General features: G+C 40.4%; 1 protein-coding gene across 3 annotated transcripts in view; it reads right to left on the bottom strand.

Annotated features, from left to right (window-relative positions):
- LOC116990326 (tyrosine-protein phosphatase non-receptor type 11-like) overlaps positions 1–17351 on the bottom strand; it is a 102452-nt gene that overhangs the window by 60924 nt on the left and 24177 nt on the right. For all 3 annotated transcript variants that reach the window (XM_033047844.1, XM_033047846.1, XM_033047845.1), the window contains exon 2: positions 504–626. In XM_033047844.1, the coding sequence (XP_032903735.1) occupies positions 504–626 (123 nt within the window). The remainder of the gene's footprint in view (positions 1–503; positions 627–17351) is intronic.

Below are 17351 nucleotides of genomic sequence, written 5' to 3'. Positions count from 1 at the left end.
AATTTCCCCTCCCAATACATTGCATTGTCTAAACTTTAGTTCTTCATCTCTGAACTAAAGTTCCTCACATTGCAACCAATTCCAAAAGATGTGGTCACCCATTGATCCTGATGTTTACTATCAGTGCCCACATACTGCAGCAGCTTACCTACCCTACCATTCCTGTTTTTAAATATTAATTTAACCTATTTATTGAATTCTGTCACTGTCACCCGAGTGGTTAAAATCCTATTTTGGTTATCGGAATATGTGTACCTGTATTTGTATTTGAGGAGAATGATACTTCATTCTCAAATCACATGACCATTTTCATTTTTGCCTTGCGTGATAAAGCTCTACAATTATAATATAGTTATTTACTCAACAGCGTACTGAAAAATAGATAGGAGATACTAATAAAGAACACGGAAAATTAGGAATCAAATTTTTAACCATTAACTTGGCAAGCCCATATAATATTTGTCCTTTTGTTTCTTAGCAAATTTCTGCTAATCATGTCTTACCTAATTGATAAAGTGAAGTCACCCGGGTTGCTTTTGCTGGGCCGAGCTAGGAAACTCCCATGAACTCCTCGACATAATAAGACCTGTTCTGCTTCAATCCCTGTTATATTCGGATGGAACCACCTGTGCAAAAGAAATAACCAAAGCCTTTAAATGCTAATAAAATGAGAGATAATCTGTCCACTGATAATTCTAACATCTTTTTTCATTAAATCATTGGCAACAAATAGTTTTCATTATGCAATCTGAAACTCAGCAAGTCAAGAATGCTTCTTAATACTTGGTCAGAACATTATAATAGCACCTGAATAATCTTTCTATTGATTTTGGATACTTTGTTAGAGAAGTGATACATAGTTTCTTCATGGTCTTTTCATTGTGCAATCTACTGTTTAAGACTTCCGAATTTCATTGTGATATCTATCTATACTATTAAAAGTCTCGACGTGTTTTCTGTCTGCCTGTGAGCTAAGGAGTTACGCCAAAATGGTATACTGTAGCGCAAACATTTTTTGCAGAATCTAACTCAGCTTTTTCCCCCGTAGTCGTCGTATCAAGTTTCTTCACATTTGATGTTAAATCTCACTTTATTGATATTTCAAGGTTTAAAAAAAAACAACTTTAACAAGATTTTTACTGTTAAAATCCTTCCTGCCAGCTTCCAACAAACTTCGATACAAAGTTGCAATACAGGAAAACTGTGCTTCCACCAACTTTTCACCTGAATAGGATATCACAGGCCTCCACCTGACATTTGCAACAATGTAGCCATCATACAACACTAACTCCAGCTCCTGGCAGGATCGGAGGGGGAGGGTGAATTAGTATTGCAATTGGGAAAGTCCAATTGCAATTTTTTTAAGCCCAGTGGTGGGGGAGGCAGGGGAGTGCCAGAATTTTATGTTCATCACCAGGTGGAGTTGGGGGACCATGCCTCCCATGAGAGCTATGGGTTAGTGGTGCAATATTGCGTTGAAGGGGTTGCATTGGGGGACCAGGCCTCCTCCCGTGTGACAGGGACCCAACGGGTCTCAGTTGGTCTAGTATTCTTTAAAAGTAGTCATGGAACAACACAGCACTGGAACAGGCCCTTCAGCCCACAATGTCCATGCCGAACATGATGACAGGTTAAACAAATCTCGCCTCCCTGCAAGGGATCCATATCCCTCCATTCCCTGCATTGTTAGGCATATCCATGTGCCTCCTAAACGCCATTATCGTATTTGCTTTCACCACCACCCTGGCAACATGTTCCTGGCACCCACCACCCTCTGTGAAAAAAATTAAAATCTTGCTCCGTGCATCTCCTTTAAATTTTGCCCCTCTCACCTTAAAACTTTCCGTCTAGTATTTGACATTTACATTCTGGGGAAAAAGGCTGCAGCTTTCTAGGATATTCTTATGATAATCATTAACTATTAACCAGCGAGCACATAGAATGATTAGAAAGAAGTTTAAAATAAAACAAAACTATCTCAGCCAGTGGCGAGAGTTTGGAACTCATTATCTGAAACAGTGCGGAGGCAAAAATTCTCAACACATTTAAAAACAATTATTACCTGGAAGGCGATTGGACAAAGAACTAGGGAGTGAGATGAACCCGTCCATTTTTGAACAGTTGCCACATGGATCAAAGGCCTTAAAATGTTCTGATTCTACAATTCGAATAATGCTACAATTCATCGGTTAACTTTTCCTCCTCTTTAATTTCCTCCCTCCTTTTTTTTTTAAAGCCAATTCTTAAATAGTCCCAAGTTTTTTTGCCCTGTTTTCAGATTTTGTGTTTGGAGGTGCCTTAGGATGGTTGTCCAAGTTAATATTGCTTTTTAAAACTGCTGAATAAATGTAAGGTGTTGCTGCTCAATGGATGCAGCAAAGCAGGACTTATTGAATGAGTCCACTTTCCATATTCCGTCATCACTGATAATAGTTATTAACAGTAATTACTGCTGTCAATCATTTCAGTGATAATCATTATTAAAAAGGTCAGTCTATTGTAAACTCAGCTTGGATTTGTAATATTTGTCATTCGCTCACATAATCATTTTAACGTAAAAACAAAAATATGGCAGACCATGGAAACTAAAAATATGACAGACCAGTGGAAAATAAAATCAGAAGAGGTTGGAAGTGATTATTGACGGACAATATCACAGATTAATTATGCTGATTTGCAAGGATGTGTGGTCAGACCTCTCCACGATACTATTAAAGACATGATCCATTTCTTTGTTGGGTGATAGAATGACAGGTTAAAATTAGCTAGATTGTATTTGGTCTGCGTTTTCTAAACAAGACATGCCTGCGCAATTTTCCACTGTGGGGTCGATAAAGTTGTTGTTGTTCTGAAATAACTTCATTTTGTAGCATCATGGATGTTGCCTGACTGCCTGACTGATTATTTCTGGTAATTTCTGCACTGGATCTGCTTGGGTTAGTAGTGCATCTAATTCTACAGCACAAGTCTTCATCACTTCAAAATATTGTCTGGCTCCATTGCTTTTGCTTTATTCAGTGCTGTCAGTATTGCTTTTTTCTCTCTCTCCAATGTTTTCTGTGCTTAACATATTTGCATACTGCAAAAATGGTTTTCAGAAACCTGTCACCATTATCATTAACACTATTCATTGCAGCGAATGATTAAAATGTTTACCAAAAACCATCCAAACATACTTGATACTTTCACAGTTTACAATTAACATTTTAAAGAGCTGTTAACCAAGTTGGAATAAAGCCTTCACTTTCTAAGTGTAAACTGTAACCACAACTGTGAATTGGTGAAGACATCACCGTTTGATATTTGCCCATCCAATGGGAATTCAATTGATAATTCACAATTTTCAAGAAATGTTCTAAAATAATGTTGAATCAGATACAAGAATTACTTGTCAAATATAGAGCCTATTTTTCATGAAGAACTGTTATTGCACCTTCACATCTTTGCTCAAAATCCCATTTAAATAGTTATGAGTTTTGAAGGAATCAATTATAAATACCGTGTAGTCAATCTGTATAATGCTCAAAGTAACTATATCTCTTCATATCAGATACAACGCACAACAGAAATCAATTATCACATCTTCACATTTGCTTTTACTGCACTTTGTGGCTAACCATATTTTCCACCCAAAACTCATCCAATGTTCCATTCACCAGAAACTAAATTCAGCAATAAATTGCGAGCATCTCTGACAAGTTGTCAGGTTTCCATTAAAGAAAACTGGGTCATTACATATTTCCACTGAGCAGTCTTTACACCTAGCAAGAGAGAATTGAATTTCTAAAACACAACCACTTCAGAAGCAAGTCAAGATGTTTTTTTGGGGGCTTTGCTTATTCCTTCAGTTACGTTGGAATATTATGGTAATATTACGTTAGAATGATAGAATTTGATGAAAAACTCGCTTATGAACGGGCCTAGATCTAATCGAATTTGCCAAGTGTTGACCATAGTGAAAATGTGCAGGGCTGGCATTTTCCGTTGAATGTTGGTAAGTTTATGATCCTGCAACAACACTGCACTCTCCCTATGTACAGTACATTAATAACTTCCCTTATGGAACAATGAAAGTTTCATCATAAGATAAATATCGCCAGAGTATCCTGATGCATAAAAGGACTAAGGTGATGTCAGCATTTGACAAGGCCATCGGCTTTCTTCTTCAAGGTTGCAATTGTGGCTGGAGCAAGTAGCAGATTGCAGTGAAGACTTCAGTACTGAATTGTTAACATCTCAGATACTACTCCTTACTGATCTTTTGATATAATTCATCGCTAAAAATTCTCCTTCACTTTCCTTTTTACCAGCTTGTCCTGTTCTTTATGCCACTGCACTCTAAAGGGAATGCCGTTTAAAGCAACCATGTGTGGGAAAAACTGTTGCATAACATATCTTTGTTAAACTGTCCACCAGCATTTGGCACACCAAAGCTTGTAAACTGAAGTAAAAAATGTAAATAATTGTAAAAAGGACTAAATAATAGAACAAACCTAACAAAAGCCAGAATAAATCAAATAGTATGGAACTTACAAACTCCCATTTTGCAAACCCTCTGTGACATTGGACGGCACAGTGGTAGAGTTGCTGCCTTGCAGTGCCAGAGACCCAGGTTCAATCCTGACTACGGATGCTGTCGATACAGAGTTTGTACATTCTTCCCGTGACCATGTGGGGTTTCTATGGTGCTCCAATTTTCTCACAAAGATGTACATGTTTGTAGGTTAATTGGGTTTGGCAAAATCGTAAATTGTTTCTAGTGCATAGGATGGTTCTGGTGTATGGGGTGAGCGTGGGTCGGCACTGACTCTGGGCCGAAGGGCAGTATCTCTAATCTAAACTAAACTTGCAGGCATCAAATGTAGATAGCCTAAATTTTTGCACATATCAAAAAAAAATACTTAAAGGAAGAGTTTACCACAGAGCTTCAGAAATACTGTTTATGTCAGAGAAGGCAGCACATTTTTTTATAGTTGCCCATTTTAAATATCAAATGATCACTTCAGAAAGCTGATGTTCAAGTCAAAAACACAAAAAAGATTTAAATAAAAAAGGGTAGCAATTCGATAGCACTAGAGCTCTGGAAAAGACACATTTATCTGCACCAGTTTTGTGCAAGCACCCCTGTAACAAAATTGTATTCTTCATGAAATGCAAGGTATGTGCAGAATAGAAAACGTGAAGGTGGCTGCTCCACAATGATTGATGGAGGAAGTGTTCGGTGAGGGAGGGTCAAAATACAGGACAGTATTCTCAAAGTCAAAGTAAACCCAGAAAGAACACGATTCTTAGTCCATCTCTAATAGAGAACAGATCTTTATCTTGTTATAGCCTTTTCGTGCACTGATTACAATCGATCCATCTTAATAAAATGATCGCAAAATGAGATTGAAAATCTTATATTTATCCTGACCAAAAAAACTGGAATGGATGCAAGCCGCTGATGGCAATTCAAGACTGCAAATCACTTTTGCAAAAATTCAACCTCTCACCTTTGAGCACTATACTTGGTAACATGTATACGACTTAGGTGCTGGGGAGACACATGTGGAGATGTTACTTTGTGGCACAGCTTCTTATCTGGAATGTTTGCTGCTGAAATGGTGCACATGACCAGGGCAGACTCCAGAGTTGCTGTTCGGAATCCATCCACCAGGTCTTTTCATAGAGACAACAAACGTCCTGGCTCTGAATCTCCAAACGGATAAATGTGGCTCCCCATGCTGATTTAGACTTGAGATACAGCGCGGAAACAGGCCCTTCAGCCCACCAAGTCTGCGTCGACCAGCGATCACCGTACACTAGCATTGTCTAACATACTAGGGACAATTTAACCAAACCCAATTAACTTACAAACCAGCACTTCTTAGGGGTATGGGAGGAAACTGGAGCACCCAGAGAAAACCTATGCAGTCACAGGGAGAACGTACAAACTCCATACAGACAACACCCGTATTCAGGATCGAACCCGGGTTCCTGGCGCTTTAAGGCAGCAACTCTACCAATGCACTGCCCACTGATGAACAGCATGATGATAGGATCTGGTCACAGTCAGAGGAGAGGTTATGATATTGCCACCATGAAGCATTAGTCAGTGGTCCTCCACAGATTTATCATCCCTGTGTGACTTTTCATTTCTGCTTCACTGGTCATATAGATCTGATTTGATTTTGATTTAATTTATTGTCATTGTCTTCAATTAAGAGACAACAAAATTATTTTTCCCTTAGTCATACAAAAAATAAAATAAAAAATAAATAAAAATGTGCTCGGATAATAGCCGCATCCTCGCCAGGAAGCGACTGAAGGATGGTTCCCCCCTTACCCTACCCGCTTCCCCCACATAAAATACTGAAAAAAAAACTTTAAAACACTCTAAACATAACAAAATTAAAAAAAAGACAACCAGACCGTGGGCGGAGGCAGCTAGCAACAGCGCCACCAGATGTCCAGTAATCCATGCGTAGAACCTGCACCATGTGCAGATTCAGAGAGGAATTAACCTATAATTTTCCAAAAATTGAAAACTGTGGAAGCACGTCCAGTGGCTCGACTAATAACCTGATTTCCCTGAAGTTTGAAACTCCTCGATTCTGTTTGTTTCAATCGGAACTGTTGGAAATCTCACTTTAACCCTACACCAGACACAGGCAATTATAAAAGAGACGTTTTGTGGGTCCTATTGAAAATGCAGTCATTGTAAAAAAAAAAATGGACAGTTCCTGAGATATTGATGTAGTTTAGCTTAGTTTGAAGATACAGCATGGAAACAGGTTCTTCGGCCCAACAAGTCCACACCAGCCATCATCGATCGCCCATTTGTACCATGATCAGCCATGATCATATTGAATGGCTGTGCAGGCTCGAAGGGCCGAATGGCCTACTCCTGCACCAATTTTCTATGTTTCTATGTACTATTTCTATGTTATCAAGGTCCCTACAGGCAGTTTTACAGAGGACAATTAACTTACAGAGCCACATATCTTTGGGATGTGGGAGGAGACCAGAACACCCGGATGAAACCAGAACACTCGGAGGAAACCCAGACAGTCACATGGGGAACGGGCAAACTCCACACAGACGGCTCTGGAGGTCAGGATAGAACCTGGATGCTTGGTGCTGGGAGACAGCGGTTCAACTAACCGCACCACTGTACTGCCCTTGTACTTGAATTAAAGGGCAAAAGTGATGCACATGTTGGCCATAACACCATTATGGTTGCATAACACTGAATCACTGAATTAGCTGCAGATTTTATTTTCAGATAATTAAATCATCTAGAATTTAAAGATATATGCTAGTCTCAGTAATGACTGTTAAATTAATGGATTAAACATCCTGCTGGGAAGAAAATTTGTCATCCTTTCCTCATCTGATCCACGTGTAACTCCTGACCCACAGCAATACAGTCGATGATTAATTGCTCTATAAAAATGCTGTGCAAAAACACAGCAAGAATAAAACATCTCTGACGATACCTTGGTAAATGCAAGCTTATCAGCAAGGTCAAAAATTTATCAAACCACATGCATATGGTCAAGGTTAGTAAATAAGTTATTATATCTCATTCCTCTTCAATGCATCACCAATCTCACATCCTGCTTTTAACTATACACCCACATAGCTACTCCTAACAGCAACATAGAAACTATGTGCAGGAGTAGGCCATTCGGCCCTTCGAACCAGCACCACCATTCAATATGATCATGGCTGAAAATCCCAAATCAGAACCCCGTTCCCACTTTCTCCCCATAGCCGTAAGAGCTATATCAAACTTTCTCTTGGATACTCCATCAATCAGGCACGGGACTTAATCTTCATATGCCCTGCCAACTGCCAGACTCACTCCAACATTCATACTGCTACAACGTTAATCATGGCAGGCATATGTATTGACAACTATGTCCTTCGTGGCTCAGGCAGCTCAGTGAATATTGATGCCAGTCTCTGTGATAGTCAATGAAGTGCACTGACCTCAGACCATGTTATCGCTTTGCTACTGATTCAAGTGAACTGCTCTAACCTCATCCCAGTTGAGACAGAGGTTCATATTAACCTCCTCCAATTTCATTGCCGCAGCCCGTGTTGCCGATGTGGCCTTCTATACATTGGCAAGACAATACATTCAACGAACACTTGCGCTCGGTTCGCCGAGGCCTGCTCAATCGCTCAGATATTAACTGTTCTAACTACCCATTCCCACAGTGACTTTTATGTCCTGGGCCTATTCGATTGCCAGAGTGAAACCACTTGCAAACTGGAGGAACAGCACCTGATATTCCACCTTGGTAGCTTACAAGCTAACGGTATGAACATTAATTCTCCAATATTTTTTATAAACAACCCTCCCTTTTTTCTACACCCCCTTTTCTGTGCCCCACCTGGACACTCACCCATTTCTCCCCTTCTACCTACTGAATATTTCTTTCTCTAGCTTCATAATTCACTTTTTCTTTTCTGATCTCACACCATTTGCTTATTAAACCAGCCTCCTCTCCCCCATCCCGCTTCACCTATATCCCGCTATCACTCACCAGGCTTTGCCTTGCCCCACCTCTCTTCTAGCTTCCCCACCCGCCAATCACCACAATCAGTCTGAAGGGTCTGATCCGAAACATCATCCATCCATGTTCTCCAGAAATGCTCCCTGACCCACCAAATTATTCCAGGAATTTCTTTTTTTTTTGTAAATTAGCATCTGCAGTTCCTGGTCATAGAGTCATAGAGCGATACAGGGTGGAAACAGGCCCATCGGCCCAATTTACCCGCAACAGCCAACAATGTCCCAGCTACACTAGTCCCACTTGCCTGCGCTTGGTCCATATCCCTCCAAACCTGTCCTAATCATGCACCTGTCTAACTGTTTTTTAAAAGATGGGATAGACCCAGCCTCAACTACCTCCTCTGGCAGCTTGTTCCATACACCCACCACCCTTTGTGTGAAAAAGTTACCCCTCAGATTCCTGTTAAATTTTTTCCCCTTCACCTTGAATCCATGTCCTCTGGTCCTCGATTCCCCAACTCTGGGCAAGAGACTCTGTGCATCTACCCGATCTATTCCTCTCATGGTTTTGTACACCTCTATAAGATCACCCCTCATCCTCCTGCGTTCCATGTAATGGTTACCCAGGCTACTCAACCTCTCCCGATAGCTCACACCCTCTAGTCCTGACAACATCCTCGTAAATCTTTACTGAACCCTTTCAAGCTTGACAATATCTTTCCTATAACATGGTGCCCTGAACTGAACACAATATTCAAACTTTTAATTCCTTCATCTAAATCATTAATGTATATTGTAAATAGCTGCGGTCCCAGCACCGAGTCTTGCGGCACCCCACTCGCCACTGCCTACCCTCAAATTCACAGGAACTGATCCAGAATCTATAGAACTATTGTATGTTTTAAATGTTTCTTAGTATGTCTTATGTGGGGGGTGTTGGGGAATAGGGGAAACGGTTTTTCAGTCTCTTAACTGGACGGAGACGTGTATTTTCTGTGTCGCATCTTCGCCCACCCCCCTCGCGGCCTACCAACTGGATTGGCACGGCCTTACCTACCAGACACGATGCCCAGACATTCAGCAGCTGCGCAGTACTGAATTACCATCGTGGAGCATGCGATGCCTTGCCGGGGATCACCTGTGTTGGAGCTCCGGAGTGTTGGGCCTGCTGACTTTAACACCGTGGAGTTGTGGTCTGCGGAGCTTCTAGCCGCGGGCGCTGACTTCAACATCGCGGAGGCCTGGGCTCCCTTGCCGGGGAACACCAGTGTTGGAGCTCCGCCCAGCTCAGCCTGTGGACTTCGGAAGCCGTGGTCTCCGGTATGGAAGTACTGGCCGATTCGGAAACTCCAAGCCGTGAGTGTGTTCCTCCGTTCTGACGTGGGAGCTCCGACCATCCCGGCGAGAGGGCCTGCACATCAAGGCTGTCGGCAGCGGCGACTGTCGAGGGTTCAGCCCCGACCACGGGTGGATAAAGAGGAAGATGACTAAACTTTATTGCCTTCCATCATGTGGAAATGTGGATTCCTCTGTGGTGGATGTTTATGTTAAACCCTATCGTGTATTGTGATCTTTTTATTCGTATGGCAACTCAAATCTCACTATACAAATTGGTGCACGTGACAATAAATGTGAGCTTGAAATTGAACATTGGAAAATGCTCACCAATGCATCAACAATTTCTAGAGCAACCTCCTTGAGTACCCTGGGATGCAGACCATCAGGCTCTGGGATTTATCAGCCTTCAGTCTCATCAGTCTATCCAACATCAATTCCTGACTAATGTGAATTTCCTTCAATTCCTCCGTAACCCTAGGTCCTCTGTCCCCAAGTACATCTGGGAGATTGGTTCTGTCTTCACTAAGGAAGACACAAACAAAGTGCCTGTTCAACTCGTCTATTTCCTTGTTCCCCATAATAAATTCACCTGTTACTGTCTTCAAGGGACCCACATTTGTCTTAACTAATTTTTTCTCTTCTCATACTAAAGAAGCTTTTACTATCCTCCTTTATATTCTTGGTTAGCTTACCTTCATACTTCATCTTTTCACCCTGTATTGCCTATTTAGTTACCTTCTGGTGATCTTTAAAAGTTGCCCAATCCTCTGGCTTCCCGCTCATCTTTGCTATGTTATACATCTTCTCTTTTATTTTTATACTGTCCTTGACTTACCTTGTCAGCCACGGTCGCCTCTTACTCCCCTTAGAATCTTTCTTCCTCTGGAATGAAATGCTCGTGCATCTTTTGGATTATTCCCAGAAGCACCCGCCATTGCTGTTCCACCGTCATCCCTGCTCGGGTCTCTTTCCAGTCAACTGTGGTCAGCTCCTCCCTCATGCCAACATAGTCCCCTTTGTTCAACTGCAATATTGACACTTCCGATTTTACCTTCTCCCTCTCAAATAGCGAATTAAAACTTATCATGTTATGTTCTCTACCTCCTAATGGGCCTGTCCCACTTAGGTGACTTTTTAGACGACTGCAGGAGACTATGCGGTCGCCACATGCTCGCGGATGGTTGCCAGGTAGTCGCCTTCATGGTCGTGAGGAGTTCCCGCATTCTGGGAAACAGTTGCGGCCTCTTTATGCTCGCCACAAGTTTATTAAAAAATTAGCGGGGACCAGAATGAAGCCATGATGGAAAGTAGTGAAAATTCTCGTGCCCTAGGCGCAGTGGTAGTGGGTTGCCAGGAGGTGGAAGGTTGTCAGTAGGTTGTAGCCGGTGCTGACCGGTGAATTTCATTGGCTCATTGTTGAAAAAAAAATGTAAACAGTAGTTTTCAGAACCAAGGATAACCGACCGGTAATGTTAATGTCTGCCGAGCTTCACAGGCATGTATCTCTGGCTGCTTAAAAGTTGTCACCACTCCCTCCCCCCACCCCCCTACTTTTAAAGGACTTACGTGCCCCTTCCCGTATAGTGTACTTTCACCATCTTAATTACAGCGCCAACCTTCCTGTTCATCGCGGCGTGTGGCTGTATCACATTGGCTTTGCACCGTGTGAATTTCACTCAGACAGCACCCCCCCGCTTGCACGTGCGCATGTCAGTTGCCGGTTTTTCAGGCGACTTCACAATGGCCTGAAAAATCACCTAAGTAGGACAGGCCCATAATGGTTCCTTTACCTTGAGTTCCCTAATCAAATCCGGTTCATTACACAACACTAAATCTACTAATGCCTTCACCCTGGTAGGCTCCAGTACAAGCTGCTTTAACAATCCATCTCAGAGGCACTCTACAAACTCCCTTTCTTGGGGTCGAGTACCAACCTGATTTTCGCAGTCTACCTGCATGTTGAAATCTCCCATAACCACCGTAGCATTACCTTTGTTACATGCTAATTTTAACTCCTGAAGCAACTTGCACCCCATCTCCAGGCTACTGTTTGGGGGCCTGTAGATAACTCCCATTGGGGTCTTTTTACCCTTACAATTTCTCAGTTCTATCCACAATAACTCTACATCTTCTGATTCTATGTCACCCCTTGCAAGGGACTGAATTTCATTCCTTACCAACAGAACCATCCCACCCCCTCTGCCCACCTGTCTGTCTTTTCGGTAGGATGTATACCCCTGAATATTCAGTTCTCAGCTCCGATCCTCTTGCAGCCATGTCTCTGTAATTCCCACAACATCATACTTACCAATTTCTAACTGAGCCTCAAGCTCATCCACTTTATTTCTTTTACTGCATGCATTCATATATACCATTTTTAATTCAGTATTCACCTCCCCACTCATATCAGTTCCTATTTCACCTGACCTTACTCTCTTATCCCTTCTTGAACTTTCCGTCCCATTAATTTGGGTGCCCTTCGTAACTTTTCCTGTATTCTCGACCCCTTTAACTCCATCCTTATACCTCCAATTTGTCAACTCCCCCCCACCCCCCCCGTTTTCTCCAGACACGCTGCCTGACCAGCTGAGTTACTCTAGAATTTTGTGTCTATCTTCTTCGGAATAGGTGACGATTCAGTTGGGACCCTTCTTCAGAGAAAGTACGTTTTTTTTAAAACAAAATCCAAAATTGACTGGGTTGCTGTTCCTAATACCTGCGTTTCTTTCCAGATAAGTTAACAGACCAAATTTAAAATCCTAATTTCATTGAGGTTCAGTATTGGGCACAGAGGGAATGTTTATAATGTATGAAGCCCTCTGGTTAGAAAATCCTGCAGTCAAACCAGGATTTTTCATCACTGCTCTATACAATTGTTAGGAAATAGTGTAGTTAATAATAGAATATGCATCTTATTAGAAATCAATTCAGATAAGACATATCATATATTACACTATACTGCTTTATAAAAGTGTTTGAGTTTGTAATAGCATTGGCAGCCTGCAAGGAACATTCGGCACAAAAGATCAAGATTGCAGTGACCTTTATATGAACAACTTTCACACAAAGCTGCTTGCCTTGAGAGTATGTGCAGGAAGGAACTACAGATGCTGGTTTAAACTGAAGATAGACAAAAAGCTGGAGTAACTCAGCGGGACAGGCAGCATCTCTGAAGAGAAGGAATCGGTGACGTTTCTCGAAAGCCTTTTGTGTTTTTCTTTGCCTTGCGAGTATTGCAGCTTGCAATACTACACTTTCATTGCCAATGCCTTCACGCGGCTGTTGGATCTACCCAGGAATCAGTAATATAATTCAAACAAATGGCATCATTTTTGATGTGTACACTATCACTTTTAACCTCACCAGCACTTTTCTTCATGCTTCCATTGCCTCGGTGTTGTCAGACCATTTGTCCAATATCCTGGCATGGATGTGCAGCACTTTTTTAAAATTATACATTGAAAGAATCAAAACCATTGTCTTTGAAATACTCAAATAACTCTACAGTATTAAGCTTTCGCCAAAATTAATGGTTATCAGAAGTGAGGCCAAGTTTTTAAACCAAGCATTTCCAAAAGTTAAAGGCAGAATGCAAAACCAAGTTGATGCATTATTCTGAGGAATGCAGTGATCATTTCCCCAGCAGATTTTAATTTACAAACATTTTGTTGAATAACTTGCCATATTTTAGCGCAGTGGTCTAAACAGTAGTTCAGTCACTCGAATGTAAACTGTCATGTAAATGGACTCTGCGACAACTCTGGAAATTAAAAAAAACCTGAGAATGCTGGAAATGTTCAATAGGTCAGGAGGCAAGTAGAGTTGATATTTCAGTTTGATGAACTTTCAGCAATATTTCCAGCATTCTCTGTTTTTACTTGAGATTTTCAGCATCCACAGTTATTCATCAGGTATTATTACTAAATTAGGGAAAACATACCATTTTGCTGAATGCACAAAATTATTGCAGAATTAGAATTAAATATTGCAATGTCCAGTCCATTTTCTTTTAGTAAAGTTCATAGAATAAGCTTTTGGTTCTCGTGGTAAACTCGGTTCCCTCATACTTTTTATTGTCTAATTAAAACAAATGCAGAGAAGTTTAGCAACAAGTATTATAGACACTGCTGAATTTTGGATATACGAGATAAAAATACATTCTTATCCATCAATAACACATCACTTCCTTTTTAGCTCACTGTTTATCTTTGTTGTAAGACACAACAGTCGTACATTAATGTCATTTTCATTTCTTCATGATAATGCATTCAGCCCATTGGCACATTTTTCGAATTATATGAAATACAAACTTCTTAATATTAATAAATTACACCAGCTGGATAGGCATAACATAGAAGATTTTAAAAAAAGCCAATTAAATTATCTATGTAATAGTTGCAGAGTTGGTATTATATTTGAACATTGTTATTTTGAACCAATATTTAGTTTAGTTTAATTTGGAGGTACAGCACAGAACAGGCCCTTCGGCTCACCGGGTCAACACAGATCAGCGATCACCCTGCACACTAGCACTATTCCTATATTTACAATTTTTCCAAAGCCATTTAACCTACAAACCTATATATCTTTGGGATGTTGAAACCGGGCACACGTAGAAAATCCATGCGGTCATGGGGAGAATGTGCAAACTCTGTACAGACAGCACCCGCAGTCAGGATCAAAGGCAGCAACTCTACCTCGCCACCCTATTAAGCAGTTTTGAAATTTGTCTCCATTTTCTTCTTTTTGAAATTTAAAGCAAGAACTGGTCATCTGCATCTCTCCCTTCACTCACTTACCCGAAATTATTCTTTGACAAATTTAGAAAGGATACTGAAATCAGTTCAGAATTAGCATACTTAATAATTCACCTTCTTTCTGTAAATGTGACACATTATATCCAGTCATTTCTACTAAGAACGGTCAATGAAAGGGAGAGCACCAACATGTAATGCAAGTCTCACGATCGAGGGAACATTATGAAGAAATGTTGTCTTAGGATCTCTCGACAGATTCAGCTCATTTCTAAATGTAATCGTAACTGCTAAATACCACTACGGAATGTGTAAAGGTAAATTTCAACACCAACTTTTGAAATATATTTAATCAAACTTAAACGCCAGAAAAGTAAATTTTATCTCACATTTGTGAATGTAAATTTACTTTATACCCTGCAAATAATCCTTTATAATGAACTATGTTAAAGTTAATTAAAACAGCTAAGTTAAAATAAAGCACTTCAAGGGAGTATAATCAATTTAAACTAGAGATATATATGTTTTAAGACACATTTTGCCCAAGAAAAGTTACAAAGAATGTCTTAATTGTTATGGAGTGGTTGTTGCAGTTCATCAGTTAAACACGCAGCTGATAACAGTGGAGTGATTCAAATCAGGAACGCTACGAGGCAAAATTGGAGAAGTGTAGATAACTCAGACAGTTATAAAGATTGAAGAGTTTAAAGAGATGGCAGATGATGAGACAGTATGGATGAGCATTTTAAAATAGAGCTGCTGCTTAACCAAGATTCAATATGGATTAGTGCGCATAGATGGGTGAATGAGAAAATGTAAGCCACAGTGTTTCATTTGACCTCAACTGTGGATGATGAGAGAAGTGAAAATAGTCAAGTGTGCCATGGAATAGTCAAAGCTGGATCAAACAAAATTAATACATATGGGATTTATAGCATCAATTAAGGCAAGCCGGATGGAATAAGGAAATTGTTCCGAAGTGGAAATAGATGGTTTAAACAATTGGTTGATCCATATCAGTGGCTCAGTTATGGGTCAAATTCACCAAAGTTGCAAAAAAACATGGTTTAGCATCACAGTTACCAAGTAGAGGAATAGAATCGATGTCTTCAGGGTCTGAAGTCTGGGGATCAGAGTTCCTATCGCTGACCAAAGTAAACCACTTTGGTTCTATCCCACATTTACTTGGGAAGATATTCCGCCTATCCAGTCAAACGGACGGACTAGAAGTCAGCCGAGTCTGTAAGACAGAGAGGTCAAGCAAGTGGTAGAGAGTTAAAACCAGGCATTCTTAACGTACATGCAGAGACTAACCCGGCTTTGCACGAAATCATAAGTGTGTCAGGGGTTATGGGGCGAAGGCAGGACAATGGGGTGGAGAGGGATAACCGCTGACACCCTTTTGATTTCTTGCAAAACACAGGGTTGGACTCTGCATGATTGAATGGCGGAGCAGACTTGATGGGCCGAGTGGCCTAATTCTTCTCTGGAATTTATGAAGAGACAGTATGCAGATGAAGAATAGGAGAAGTAAATGTTTAGTCCGCTGGGGGAAATACCAAACATAATGTCACACCACTGTATGAGATATATATTGGCGCAATTAAAGATTTTTCACATCATTTTACAGTAATTATATGCAATATTTCAACCTAAGGATTTTCATTCTAAATTAAAGAAGCAAGTATTAATTCAGTAATCCTCCTTTCACTGACAACTCCTGATCCCATACAGGGAGAATGAAAGCTGTAATCTATCATATAATGAGACAATTAATAGATGATTAAGCTGCATCACTAAAGCCGTAAATAATGTGAAGTTCATTTATGCCACAAGAAAATTCCCGTGAAAGATTGACTCACATTTTGTTCTTCTCATTTATGTTGGTATATTTAGACTTCATTGCACCACAAGCATTCAATGCAGCGGGCATTAATACATGTTGTGTTTGTGAATGGAATTTTATTCGAATTTAGGTAACACATGTAACAAGAATTATGAGAACCACTTAAGTTACAACTATATTCTAATGGCAAACTTCTTAGTATTATTTCAAAAAATAGAGATAAAGATGAAAAAAGTCACCATATGGGCTATATTTGTATGGGAAGAAACTACAGATGCTGGTTTACACCGAACACAGACACAAAAAGTTGGAGTAACTTAGTGGGTCAGGCAGCATCTCTGGAGAAACGGACAGGTGAGGTTTTGGGTCGAGAAGGGTCTGGAGTCCGTAGTCTGAAGAAGGGTCTTGGTCCAAAACGTCACCTATTCTTTTTCTCCAGAGATGCTGCCTGACCCGCTGAGTTACTCCAACTTTTTGTGTCCATCTTAGGGGCAATATTGACTCTGTTGTAACTTGCCATTGCACAACCACATTAGGAATAATTTCAGGCTACTCTTGGTATTTTGCTGACTTAAGTTTTACATCTTATAACACATTAGTAATTCAACTTATAAACAAATTAAATTAATTAAAATTTAGAACTACAACTGAAGTTTGTAACACTCAGTAAATCATCCCATAATGCATGATGCTTAACATGATCTTTTTAAACAAGGTACAGTGGTGCAGACTTAAGTTGGGGGTTAAAGGTTCTGTTTTGAATCCAGGTTTTTAACCAGAGAAAGGAGTGTTAAGGTGTTTCTGCACTGCTCAGAAAGGCAGAAGTAGCATCTAGCTTAGAACATCACTAGACACTTAGAAGTAATTAACAGCCTCGGTTCTGCTGTATAGAAAATGTGACAAACTAATT

The sequence above is a fragment of the Amblyraja radiata genome, chromosome 31 (assembly GCF_010909765.2).
Source record: "Amblyraja radiata isolate CabotCenter1 chromosome 31, sAmbRad1.1.pri, whole genome shotgun sequence".
NCBI classification, from domain to species: Eukaryota; Metazoa; Chordata; class Chondrichthyes; order Rajiformes; family Rajidae; genus Amblyraja; species Amblyraja radiata.
Note: the sequence above shows the minus strand (reverse complement) of the source record. Positions and strands in the feature narration are given on the sequence as shown.